Source organism: Sinohyriopsis cumingii, unplaced genomic scaffold (genome assembly GCF_028554795.1).
Source record: "Sinohyriopsis cumingii isolate HCF-2022 unplaced genomic scaffold, ASM2855479v2 utg001050l, whole genome shotgun sequence".
In the NCBI taxonomy this organism is placed as follows: domain Eukaryota; kingdom Metazoa; phylum Mollusca; class Bivalvia; order Unionida; family Unionidae; genus Sinohyriopsis; species Sinohyriopsis cumingii.
The window spans coordinates 446,334-460,103 of record NW_028315955.1 but is presented as its reverse complement, the minus strand read 5'-3'; the positions used below and the strand labels follow the sequence as shown (position 1 = coordinate 460,103).

Sequence of the window (13,770 nt, the reverse complement as noted above, 5' to 3'; positions counted from 1 at the left end):
TTTCAAATCGACGAGTAAATAGGCGTGCGGCGTTTGAGTGGCATCGTCGTACGCCTGAGTCAACCAAGGCGTTCCTAACTGTTTGGCTAAGACTTGCACTTGCGATTTATCTCGAGGGCTTTTAAACAAGACCACGTAATGCGCATTGAGACTGATGGTGCGATGGGCTTTACTTTGTTGAAACAAATTTTGGGTGATGTAAACGACACTGGCATTACGGTGATGCCCTTTGCGCGTGAGCCACAGTTTAATTTCTTCTTCGTCTTCTCCTAACATGTTGTCAAAAATGACCAAATGGGTTTGACGGGAGTCAGAGACGATGCCGTCGTCTTCTTTAGGAATGCCTTCCACAAACACGATGGAATCGCCTTGACTTTCTCGCAAGAGGCTGTACGCGGATTGCCACTCTTTGTAACACCACACGATCCGTTGAGGTGGCTGATCGATCAAATGATGTTTATGTTCGATCAAACGTTTGACGAATTCGGTTTTGCCTGAACCGCTAGGTCCAGCAATGAGCATGTTAAAGGGATGGCGAAGACACAAAGCCTCCCATCTGGCACGATCTAAGTGTTCGTCGATGACTTTGACAGTAGAGGAAGAGGGAGCAGAGACAGCAGAGGTAGCCATTGTGTGAGGAATGTCACTTGTGACACGAAAACAAACAAAACAAGAGTTTATATACTTTTTTCAGAACACGTTTATTGAATGTTTTTCAAACATGAATACGAAAGACAAAAATACATAAAAGCCAAAGGCTTAAGTACAAGGATAAAAGGCACATGATAACCATTAACGTAAAATAAAATCAAGTGCCTGTACAACAACATGTTTTGGGTAATGTTCTAACCAGTTCTATATTAGGGGGTAAGGTCACACAAGTGTCCTCTCGAAAGGGTCTTTCAGGCCTGTCCACGACAGTCCCGTCCTGGGTGACGGGTTCTTCTGGAACCGTCACTAACACGGGTTGAAAAGTAACTTTTTTCCTTGAACAACTCTCGTGCATACTGGGCCACTTCTTGGGTTCAAGCCTCAAAATCGCATTATTTCCAGGCACGGACATCTGTCCAATGGGTATGTAAGTCACAAGCTACACACACATCGTCATACACGTCTTGGGTAGCTAAAAGTTGACGAATCTTTTTTTCCTGTTGAGGTCGAGAAGTATCCAGATGAAACCGCAAGGCTTTGAACAAAAGAAGTTTTTCGTGACCATTTAAGGCCATGGGGGATGTGGTAAGTACTGATCGTAAAGAGTCCACAAAGAATCGGCTGGTAAACGAAATCCCAGAAAACAAGTTACTAAGACACACACCACTTGTCGACCCAAATTGAATGGATACAGTTCTCGTAATAATCGATGGTAATGATCCACAGTTTGAATATGGTCATTGGGTTCCTTCCACGGAATCTGTTGGATTACATGTGATAAAAACCTCGGCATGACAGCCTGTCTTTATATTCTCTTTTTTCGGATGCAATACACGTACTTTCTAGCCAGACATCTTCGTTCTCCAGTAGGAAATCTAGAATACTGTAACCTACAGTTCAAACTTCGTTTAGGAGTTTCCTCTTCCGCTAAGTAGATTCCATGCAAAATATGTTGGTAATCCTTTAACTTGTCTTCCTCAATGTGTTGCACTAGGTGAATCTCGAAGTAACCAAAATGATGAACATGTCGATCATTGGCGATCTCAAAATTTTGAACAATGTCTGAGCACTGAAACAATTTCTGACCAATCAGTTCTTTTATACCATTCAGGTACCAGTGGTTAAAGATCTGGTGGCGTAACGGATGCAATTGTTCTTTACGTTTGACTTGTATTTTCACCAGCTCTCGGTAAATCCTTTCTCTCAGCTCCTCAGGCAAGCCCAAAATGTTCTCTTGTAAAGTATCTATAAGTATATACACTGTTTTTGGAATCCTTGGGTGGTGGCCAATAGCCTCGTTTACCTCTGTGCCTGATGTAATATAAACTCATAATCAGTCTTCTTATACTTTGGAACAGAGCATAATTTAAAAACGGTTCAATAACTTTGCGTTTGCGTTTCACTTGTATTTTGATCAGTTCTCGGTAAATGCGTTCTCTCAACTCCACAGGCAAAGCACGAATGTTCTCTAGCAAAGTATCCATGAATAGGTCATGCTAAATCCTCTTTGGTCTGACACAAGACATGTACTGTTTGCACAGACATGGTTTCAATTCATTGTCGAATCTAAATCGTTTAGTTGCTAATTTACACGTTACAATTCGTTCAGAGGTTTTCTCTTTCACCAAGTTGACATTGTGTACAAGATGTTGGTAATTCGTTAACTCTTCCTCTGGAATTCGATGCAATACGTTTACAATGTAGTAGATAGAATCGTCAATACCAAACCATTCCTTTTTAAAACCAGGGGTCGTTGATCAATGTCTGTCCAATGGAACACTTTCAACTCAATCAGTCCTTGTATAGCATTCAGGTACCAGTGGTTCAAACACCGGTGACGTAACGGATGCAATTGTTCTTTACGTTTCACTTGTATTTTGACCAGCTCTCGGTAAATGCGTTCTCTCAACTCCACAGGCAAAGCACGAATGTTCTCGTGTAAAGTATCCATGAACAGATTATGGTAAGTTACATCAATGTCTCGGTCCCACTAAGGGTAAGTAATGACAATTCGGTGACCATCGAGCATGTTCTACGTAGGCCGAATCTTGCGGTTCCCAGTGGTGAAGTGACACACCGCAACTGAAGCACTTGACTTTATCTCCTTCGCCCAAGTAGAAAAATCCGGCTCTGGCTAATTCTTCGGGGGTCGGTCCTCCCAGATACTTAGGCCATTTTCCTTTAAACGATTCAAGACGATTATCAAAGTCGCAGTATTCCGACAAACGCACAGGGAACGAATATTCGTCTTTCACAGGTTCGTTTCGATGAGGGTTGGGTGACATGAACAGGAGTTTGCTCAGGGCTGGATGACATCCGTAAGGGGGTAGACGTAAAGGTGAACATTCCCCTCTAAAACGAAACCCAGTAAAATGTCCAAGAGGACGAGCGGCATCACTTTCGCATCCCTCAGGTTTGACACGCACAGCATCACTTTCCATGATAGGGGTAGTGAGAACAAAGTTCCCATGATGCTTTACGGCATCGCTAAGGTCACAACGTACAGCATCGTACCCATCGCAAGGCTCACAATCGCATTCCACTTCCGAAGCCTCACACTTGAATTGTGCCTTTCTAAACAACTTGTTTTGTGTTTCTCTGAAATTATTCATCTTGCTCGCTTGGTCTTGGTAGTCACAATGAACTATCGATCTTGCCTAGGGTTCCATTTTATATACAGACCAATACCGACGTGTCCATACGGTAAGGTGAAATGATTGGGAAGTCTAACTCGCTTCTGGTACACGATTTGATAGACTTTTTCCAAGGGCCGACTGACGATGTGGTGAGTGGGTAAACGTACAATCTTGTTGGGTTGATAGGTGGTCACTTTAAAGTTTGCATCCTCTCCCGATTGCAAGGCTTCTTTCAATACCCCAAAGTTAACCACACGACTGGTACGATAATTCAGAGTCAGTCCTTTCACTTTGCACGTCGTGTGCACTTCTCTTTGTGGGTCCCGGTATTCGTAGCCGTAATTTTTGGGACCGCCACTGACGAAACTTAGAATCTTGTCGTCGGGATGCTCGTCTGTCCAGGCTCCTAAACGGTCTCCTTCGATGTCAGGGTGCTGTTGACTCGGGTGATGGATGTAAATGCAACTGTCCGTGTCAAAGTACAGGACGACTTCTCCTAACAGTTCTAAAGCTTCGGACAATTTTAAGCGAGCATGGGCTGTCACGTAAGCTGCAATGATGACATTTCCAAAAGGGTCGTCTTGTACAAAGTCCAGATCTTCTTCGTAATTGACCAAGATCAAATCCTCTCGAACGACGTCCACGTGTTTCATGTATTTGGTTTTGTCGTGAATCATCTGGAAGTAGCGGGAAGGTTCTGTCAAATATTCCGTCTTGGGTAAACACGGTCGTTGTGCCATTTTACCCCACAAGGAATTTAACATCACTTTGCCAAACGATCGCCTGCCTTCGTTTTTCTCGATGTGGTCTAAAGAGATGCCTTCTTGTTCATAGTATTTCTCTTTGAATTGTATTTGGTCTTCGGGAGTGTGACACCAGGACGGATAGCCGTTGGCTTCTTGTTTCAGTTTCAAAAAGGCATCCACGTAGTCAGCGAAAATACCTTTCTGACTGGGATCACCCTTGTGGTATTGTTGTGTCTTGGGAAAGTGGAAAATTTCGTACACTTCTAACAGTTGGTATCCCATGTCCAGAGCTTTGAACAATTCTACGCTGACCCAGGTTCCCGTCAAGGCACGTTCTTCCTGGGTGTGCTGACAAGGTTGGTCTTGGTTGCACGTTTCGGCACAAGTACGGCACAAGGGAAACATCAGTTTGCCTTGACAATGATGAGGTAAGACGGGATGGTACAAGTCCGTGGGAGGCAAAACTTTACACTTGATCAAGCCTTCGTATTGTCGAATGTTTTTCAGGTCGATGTGTTCCGTTAACAATTGTGGGTGCCCTACAGGAAAGCGACAATATTTGCACACGTAGGGATACAGCGAACACACGTCCAAGTATTTGATTTCTTCTCCTTTCTCTTCGTCGGCTTGGTACAGCAAACAGGTGGCATTGGTCCTTCCTCCGTACAAACTATCCCTCGGGTTCAGCGGGTCCATGAACTGGTAACTTTCCACGAGGCGTTTAAACTCGGGATCGGTTTTCATACGGTGATCGTACTCGTGTTCCTACATTTCCACCACTTGGTATCCTTGCTGTTCCAACTTTAGACGCCGCTGACATGTGTCCTGGTACAAGTCTTCCATGGTTCGTTGTAAAAACTGATTTTTAGTGCTACGGTCAGGGTAACAGACGGGACATCCGTGAAATAATCAACCGTTAAACTCGTAAACGATCTTTGGGTTTTCTAAGTCCCAGCCATCGACCGAATACGTTCCGATGGTCTTTTCACCCCCTCCGTTGCGGGCATGCTGAATCCACTTGTCTTCCTTGTCGCACAAGTAATGTAACCAACGTAGGGCTTTGACCGAGTATTGACGTTTGACAAAGTGGGTCGTTTGAGGACTGATGACAGCCACTGTGTTTTCAGGCATGAATCGTTGTTGATACACTAAGGAACACGCTTTGGCAATGGTGCAAGCTTCTTTCAAAGGATCGACCCCTCCGTGTTCCATGAACAGTTCTGGAAATTTTCCACAGCAACGTCGTAAAATGTCCACGTCGGAACGACAATACTTTAACATTTCTTCCTGAAAGTCGAAGGGGTCAGAGGCATGAGCCTGGTACCAAGCGTAGAAAGCTTCTCGTTGTTCGGTACGCATGTTGTCGGGGTCGTAATAGTGAGCCTCAGGCAAATGGGGTAGAACGGCATGTTGATTGGCTTCCGTATTGAAAAAGTGAGGAAAGTAACCTTTAGCCATTTCTGTCATTCCAAACGTTTTAGGCATTCGACTCAAAGGCATGGCCAAATAGCTCATCGAATCTTTAAACTGTACTTGTCCCACTTGCATGAAAATGATTTTGGCTCCGTTCAAAGTCACTTTAGGACGCTCGGTGCCTTGTTCCGTATAGTATCTCAAAAGAAACTGTCCATCGTATCCGGAGAAATTGTGACCCATCACCGTGGCATGACGATGACAATCTCCGTAACGTTCGATGTCCTCTTGGCTCCACGTCTTGTCGATGGGGTCTAAGACCCATTGGGCAAAATCGGCTAGCGTGTTCGGTCCCCGAAAAATTTTTTCACGCCCTCCGGGAATCTTGCTGCAGTGAGGGCAATGACTGAAGATAGGTTCTTGAATGCACTTCTCGCACGCTCGATGAGCCACGCAGAAATTAGGAATGTGAATGCCGGTCTCTTGCGTGCATTCGAAATCGAAAAAGATGAAATTGCCTTTCTTCTTGTGACCGTCCTCTTTCTCTGGTGGGGGTTGGTATTTTTGCACGTAGTATTGGTGTTCCAAGTCCACGATGTGGTGACAAATGTCACATTTTTTTCCTGAACATACGTGTGCCTTGGTACTATTGGTACGTATGCCTTGTCCACAGGTAGGACACATTCTCAGCAGTTGACAAGCACATTTCTTCTGTGAACCTTGCGTCTTCAAATGTTGTTCGTAACAGGTAGGGCTGACAAACGTGCGCAGACAAGTTGAACAAGGCACTGGTTCTTCGCTCAGACAGGGTGGAGAGGCCAAACATCCTGGGCATTTCATTCCACAATGCTTGTGTTGCTCTCGATTGTTATAACCATAATCACATTTCTCACAATAATAACTGTATCCCATGAATCCAGTGATGGTGGTAATGGTATCGAAATGGTCATCGTGATAATAAACATGAATGTATTTTCCATCCTTAAAATCTTGGCCTCGAAACAACAGAGGCCCGCGCATTTCTTGAGGGTGCACTTTCAAGGTGTAGCGTGGAGCTAGGACATCTTGCAATTTTTGCATCTCAGGAATGCCACAGGGTGTGTCTTTGGACAGTCCGGCTTGTTTTAACAGGAGTTCTGCTTCGTTTCGTTGTTTGGCTCGATCGGAACGTTGAATAGTGTTCCAGGTTCTTTTCCATTCTACCGTGTCGTTCTTGTTGACATAGGTTCGTCCCACCACGATGGCACGGGCTAAACACATCTGGTCATGAGTGTTGTTAATTCGGACGAGACTCTTTTTGGTGTTGCGAAGGTCGTCCACCAATAACATCTTTTTGCGTCCAGTCCCTTGAGGAGGAGAGACGTGGGTCATGTCCAGTGTGGCTTTACCATCGGTGATGTCAAACTGATCATTAGATTGTTGTACGTGTTGAATCTTGTCCATGACTTTGGAAGCGGTCAATTCTGCAGGGGTGCTAACCTCGATCCAAACAGGGGATTTCAAACCGTCGTGTTGTATGGAAAGCCTCAAGCGATCGTCTTCTTTGGGTTGACATTGTTGCTTGAGTGCAGTGAGCAAAGAATTCCACACCCCAGTGATAAACACTTCTGCTTTCTCTAACGGTACTTCAGCCTTGAAATCTTTAAACTTCACTGTGTATTTGTAAGCCGTGGTTCTAAATTTTCTAGAGGAGCGCTTTTCCGTCTCTCGAATGGAATAGTATTTTTCAGGGTTGACTAAGGGTGGTGAACTTGGTTTAGAGGTTTCAAATTCTGGTTCACTCATGTCCTCTTCAAAATCACTGGCATGAATTTGTGCCAAGACTTCAGCTCTGGTACGAGGCGATAGATCACGTTTCTGCCTCTTACTTTCTTCCTCTTCTTTCTTCTCAAATGAATAGGATCGTTTCATCTTGAGTGCAAAAGGTCAAATGACTCAAGTTTAAAACACCATAGACTAATTTATATCCATGACAGACCAGCGTATATAAAGGGTGTGTGTCTTGTCCTTCCACTATTCATTTCACTCTCAAGCCGAGCACAACGATGGAAGAGACTAGCCAAATCGAACGTTTCATCAGAGCTTTGCGAGGGGTCATTAGAAAATTCTCTTCAGACCAGCCCACGGACTACTCTCCTTCCTTTCGAGATAAAAGTCAAGATACTTGCTATATCTGTCAGAAGAAAGGGCATTGGTCTTCAGAGTGTCCAGACCGTCAAAAAAGAAAAAGAAGGGACTAAAAAAGACAAAAGTCAAGATACCTGTTATTATTGTCAAGAAAAAGGACATTGGTCTCCAGATTGCCCAAAAAAGAAACAAGAGGAGTGAGAAGAAAAGAGGAATTCTTCTGAAGAAGAGAGGGATTCTTCGGAAGAAGAGAGGGATTTTTCAGAGGAAGAAAGCAGACAGGTGAAGAAAAAGAAACAGGAGAAGAAAAGAAGAAGGGAAGAAAGTGAGGAGGAAGAAGAGGAAAAGAGTGTGACGGTGAAGAAATTTAAAAAACAGAGAGACTAAACAAGGAGACAGAAGAAGTCAATGAACTTTTTATTAAAGTGTTGTGTTGTGAATTGTGAATTGGATTGTATCAATGGATAAAAGAATAAATTAATGATATAAGGTAAGTGTCTTTGAGTTTTGATTTTAAAATAAGAACGTACACTCACGCACTCATACACAGACACGTATTATAGGGGGTAAAATGGGCTGTTTATTTTTTTTTTTTTGAGTTTTTGGCAAATTGAAATTGTATTTCTTTTCGAGAAATGTGGGTGGCCCTGAAAAGGGCCTTTTTATTTTGGTGTAGGGGTCAGTTCAAGCAATCAACTTTAACTGCCTTTAGCCTTTGCCACGGCTAAGGCCTACTTCTGGACTGCGTAATGTTAATGATGATGATTGGGTTGAAATCACTAAGGGTGGTACGGTAGGCTTAGTCACAGGGTTGACGTGTTTAGCTCGGGAAGGTCGTATTCTCTTCGGTCGTAATAAAGAAGTCTGATACATTTGTTTCAGACTCCTTAACTCCGCTAAAATGTCCAACAGTACCGTGACCGTTTGATTTTCACCCTCTTGTTTCTTTGCTGCTACTTCTTCTTGCTGTTGTTGCTGTTGTTTTTTTCTTACCTCTTCTTCTTGCTGCTGTTGCTGTAGGAGAAAAGCTTGTTCCGCTTCCTTTTGTCGTTGTATAAATTTCTCCAATTCTTCTTTCTGTCTCTGTCTAAAATTCTCCACTTGCGGTAATGAAGAAGGTAACGAAGGTTCCGGAACAAATTCTTGCGAGGTAAGAAAATCCACAAAATCCCAATTCACCTCTTCTGAAAGTAAGTCCGGGTTCCCTTGGGCAGTCTCTCCTGTTGGTGCACCCTAATGGATCGTTTTCTGAATTTCCGTCATGTTGAATCACTGTCGCATAGATTGACTGCACACAAGCGCAAGCGAATCTATATAGACCAACTGACGTCACGGACTGCTCTCTTCGGATTGGATGCGGGCTGACTGAATTTTGTAACGCGTGTTTGGATTGGTGAATGAACTCAATCCGTTTCAATCCTTCCTCTACCTATAAATAAGCGCAGTTTACTGCATTGATTCACCTGTTCTCGTCGCTTCAAGATGTGGACCACAATCGAATCATCCACCCTTGTGTCTTCTATGATGTTTAGGACGGACATGCTCATGTATGTCCGGTCCAAGTGGACCGTTGTCGACAAGTCAGACACCAGTCTGTAGATACGAAGAGTATACGTAGAAAGACAAGGTTGCCTCAAGAGGACACTGATTTATGGCCCTCGAGTAAGACGCAGCTTGAGGACAAGAAGATGCCGCAGATGCCCTTTATGTTAAGGGCATATTAACATAAACCCAAAGGCCCTTTTCAGGGCCACCCATATTTCTCGAAAATAGAATGACTTTTTAATTGCCTACCCCTTTTTTTAAATTTTTTTTTTTAAAAAAAAAACCATGTTCAATTCCCCTTGTCCCTAGACAAGCCCAAACTCTATTCCCCCATGTTAATTTCCCTTGTCGCAAGACAGACCCACACTATAGTTCCATGTTAAATTCCCCTTGTCGGTAAAGTGACCCACGATTTTTCTCCATGTTAATTCCCCTTGTCGGTATATTTGCCCACGATTTTTCGCCATGTTAAATTTCCATTGTCGGTAATCTTACCGGGGGGGGGGGGGTCTGTAATGCTAATTCCCATTGTCGGTAAAGTGCCCCCATTCACTACTGCCGCTGAAAGAAGGATCAAGTTGACAAGTAGGTAATGCAATTAAAAAAATAATACTTACTTTCTCCTGAAGGGTGTTTGTGATATCAATACTTTGTTTATTTTTGAAGGGGACAACTATGTCATATATGTTATTCCAGCTTTGAGCCCACATGTTACCTGAAATTAAAAGCCATTGATCTAAAAGACGGTTAAAAAACGGAAAGAGAAATGGATGATATATTATAGAAAGGCTAATATCGTTTAAAAGAAGAGAAAAAGGGTGTATGGATGAATATTTAAGATAATGCAAAAATTAAAGTTTTAAAATATTTCAAAAGCAAGAAGGCTAGGAGTATGTACGTAGGGCATCAAAGCATTTCTGGAACATTTTAGCCAAAACCCTAGGGAAATGTTGAAGCCATGCCCGATGCTACTGGAACGTGACTGGCTTTTCTCGGTTATTATTAACGTGGGCTCCACAAAAAAAACTTGTGAGTACACTACTAAAAGGATCCCCGTCCAAATATTTTACAAATCAATAAAACCAATATGGGGGATGTATATTATTTGTTTTATACAATTCAGAGAATTCGACAACTACATTCACGTAAAACTTTATCTCTTACTTATCCATTAGTCATGTAGAGTGTGCTCTTTTTAATTGCAGCTCACCACGAATGTGCGATAAGGCCGCAAAATTTGTACGAATCTAAGCAACGACACCTGGTGAAAATCAACGATACAATTCCTGTATCGGTGTAGCACTTACATGTTAATGACAATTCAGCTGAAAAAAATATATCTTTTCGAGGATTATATTCCATTATACTACTAGAGTTTATGTATTATGCTTTTGCTGCTATATTAATTATGCATGCCGACTTGTTTTTTTCTCTTACTTTACATGTCCTCATCGACTAACACCGTACCTTGTTTAGTAAGATCATATATATATATTGAACTACACTAAAAATATACATATTTATATAAATCCATCAGTATCAGCATCATCATCATTACCGTACTGAATTGTTTGTTTTCGCAATTCAACAACATGTATGTATGTGTATATATATATATATATATATATATATATATATATATATATATATATATATATAATCACCATTCTACTAGATTGTTTGATTTTAGCAATTGATTTTATTTAACATACCTAACAAATGTGCGGGTATGTGTCCGGTTACTGGAAACTTGTCCTTCCCATAAATTGTCATCAGCTCACGCCTTACATAGCTGTGCACATTTTCATACAGAGGCTGAAGCTGCCGAAGCAGGCGCTCTATGTCCGTTTGGAATGTCTCGGATTCGTACGATGACCGCCAGTATTCCCCTGTATCCTTGTAGCCTGCACGGGAACATTAGATTTAAAGTATGCATACATATTTTATTGCAGCAATCGACATTTTTCAACGTCCGCAAGAACACTGAAGATAATTTCGGATATATATACATATATATATACATATATATGTGTGTATATATATATATATATATATATATATATATATATATATATATATATATATATATATATATATATATCCGAAATTATCTATAGAGAGAGAGAGAGAGAGAGAGAGAGAGCGACATACATACAGGCATACAGAGAGACAGACAGAATTTCAAAAGATACATATATTGGGGACGTCAAGGGAGATATCAGTGTGCGACAAAAAATAGTCACGTCATGTCCACGCCAATCTGTTTAATTTAGAAACATAAGGACTATTATCAACCTTTATATTACCCAGTTCACGAACTGCCTGATTGCTAAGTTTGACATATTGTTTATAGTTTTCCCTCATCTTCTTGCCGGTTTGGTCACGCCATCCTTTCCAGACCAGAGACAAGGTGGTGTAGTTGCGTGAGTGAGCCAACAGATCGTAAACATCTGTAAAGAAAAATAAAGTAGTGACATAAGTTATGGGTTTCGTATTGTTCATTGTTTAATGTTGCAATGTTTTCAGTTTGAATCTTTCACAATTGCATATTACCAGGATAAGACACTAAAACATTCATTCGATAAGAGTAACTATCCAGTTTTTTTCTCTGCCTATGGTTAATATCTGGTGAAGCCATCTTATATTATTAATTATTAATTATTATTAATAATCAATTTTGATTATTAATTTGAAACTAGGCTGAATAATTGAAAGCAACGTGGCTGTAAATAAATTTTGAAGATCAATCAACATAACTTTTTGTGTGAACTTAAAGAAATCTCTTACCAAGGCACATACATTAAATTTGTGTGCCGTGAGAAGATAAATGGTTTACTTTGTTCTCCTTATTTGAATATATAAAACTGACGGCCTAAATGAATTGCTTCTCTATTTTTAAACACCACTTTGAAAGTAGGTCAGACAGAACACCGCGAATGAATGGGACTGAAAAAGTAAGACACAGTATGTCTATATGATCCGTATTGATTTTTTTTTACATTCATATTTAAGCCGAATAAAATGACAAGAGAACTTCTGAGTAAAACTCTATTATTTTCATTTTGTAATATAAACAAAGGTACATGGGTGTAAGTATCCGCCGCTTTAATCATCTATACCTGGTTCAAGAGAAAGACATTTGGCGCTGGATAAGCAGACCCTGCCCTTTCCATATATTGACTCCATGTTTGATTTCACGTCGGAAAGCTGCAAGGAATGAAATTACCGTCATTAATACACGCATGATAGAAACTGTTATGTGTTTCGGGTTGAGTAACCAAGTAGAGACGATGATGATTACGCTCGCAGCGTCGATGACGATGATGTTACTTTTGGTCAAGTTGATGATAACAAATATGTGGCATGTAAATCAAATAAAGTTATAGTGGCATTATTAAACCATTAAAGAAAGTATAATTATGTAATTGTGTCTAGATGGGTTGATAAAAGAGGACTCAACATATTTAAATCGTTTGAATTTAAACGTTTCAGTTCTGTGATGTTTTTAGAAATCGCAGATTTCTTGTGAAAGACGGTCACACAATTATTTGCTAAGAAGATATAATGTGGCTCAATCAGAAATCTAACTTGCCGTTCCGCAATATACACTGTATAAAGTGACCGAAATTGAAAATTGATTCACATTACCTTCATTTTATCTGATGCATTCAAAATTGTCATATTTCAAATGAAAATGACGTCTTAAAATAACATCAAAGTGTTGTACATGTTGATAAATATACCTTACTAGAAACTACCTACCTCTTTGATCTGGTTTTCATCTTTTAGAGCGCTTACACCTATATTCGTAATTAGGAAAAACGTTCTTCTCAAATATACATCTTTAAAATTTTTCCAATCAAATTGTTGTGCCTCGTGTGCTTTCTTCTTCTGAAATGCCGACTGTTCTATATCGGCTTTTGTCTGCAAAAATAAAGCTATATATATTACATAAAGACAATAAACATTATAGAAAACTTTTGAGCGTTTTTGATTAATTACGATTAAACATGAAGTAAATGAACAGCAATTTTAGTCACACTCAGGTCACAAATGTGACATATGGGGTTGTTTCTTCACAACGAGTATGACGGAGGCCAAAGATTGCACATTGAAATGTCTTCCTAGAATTTAGAATTGTTCATTATAATTCGAATCAATCTGCACAACGTTATATTTACACAAATATGTACACTTACAAATATCAATTTAAAGGGTTTCCAAAGAAAGGTTTAAGGTGGAAACGGTTATCATTACTAGAATATGTGCATTTAATAATACTCGCTTCCAACAGTAATAATATCACAAGGCAAACTGGCACTCTCTTCTCGATGGAGTAATATCAATGAGCAAAAAGGCCAATTATTTTCGATGAGTAATAATATCACTGAGCAAACTAGCACTTGATTCAAAATGAACATTAATATAACACAGTTAACGGGCCCATTCTTCTCGAAGCGTTAATATGTCAGAGCAAACAGTGTCTTTCTTCTCGATGCATAAATATCACTGGACAAACAGGTCATCTCTTCTTCTGAGCATTAATATCACTGAGATAATACGAAACTAACGCTCACGATCAGGTAATTTTATAAAAAAAAAAAACAAACAAGAGAATGTAGATAACGTCATCCGATGATACTACTATAAAC

The 13,770-nt window shown here is 40.5% G+C and overlaps 1 protein-coding gene across 1 annotated transcript in view; it reads right to left on the bottom strand.

Moving 5' to 3' along the window:
• Positions 1-13,770, bottom strand: part of LOC149772882 (angiotensin-converting enzyme-like) — a 122,809-nt gene that overhangs the window by 25,195 nt on the left and 83,844 nt on the right. The window contains exons 26-30 of the mRNA XM_089947174.1: positions 12,881-13,042; positions 12,238-12,325; positions 11,425-11,568; positions 10,831-11,022; positions 9,736-9,833 (exon numbers count right to left, since the gene is read on the bottom strand). Of these exons, the coding sequence (XP_089803300.1) occupies positions 9,736-9,833; positions 10,831-11,022; positions 11,425-11,568; positions 12,238-12,325; positions 12,881-13,042 (684 nt within the window). The remainder of the gene's footprint in view (positions 1-9,735; positions 9,834-10,830; positions 11,023-11,424; positions 11,569-12,237; positions 12,326-12,880; positions 13,043-13,770) is intronic.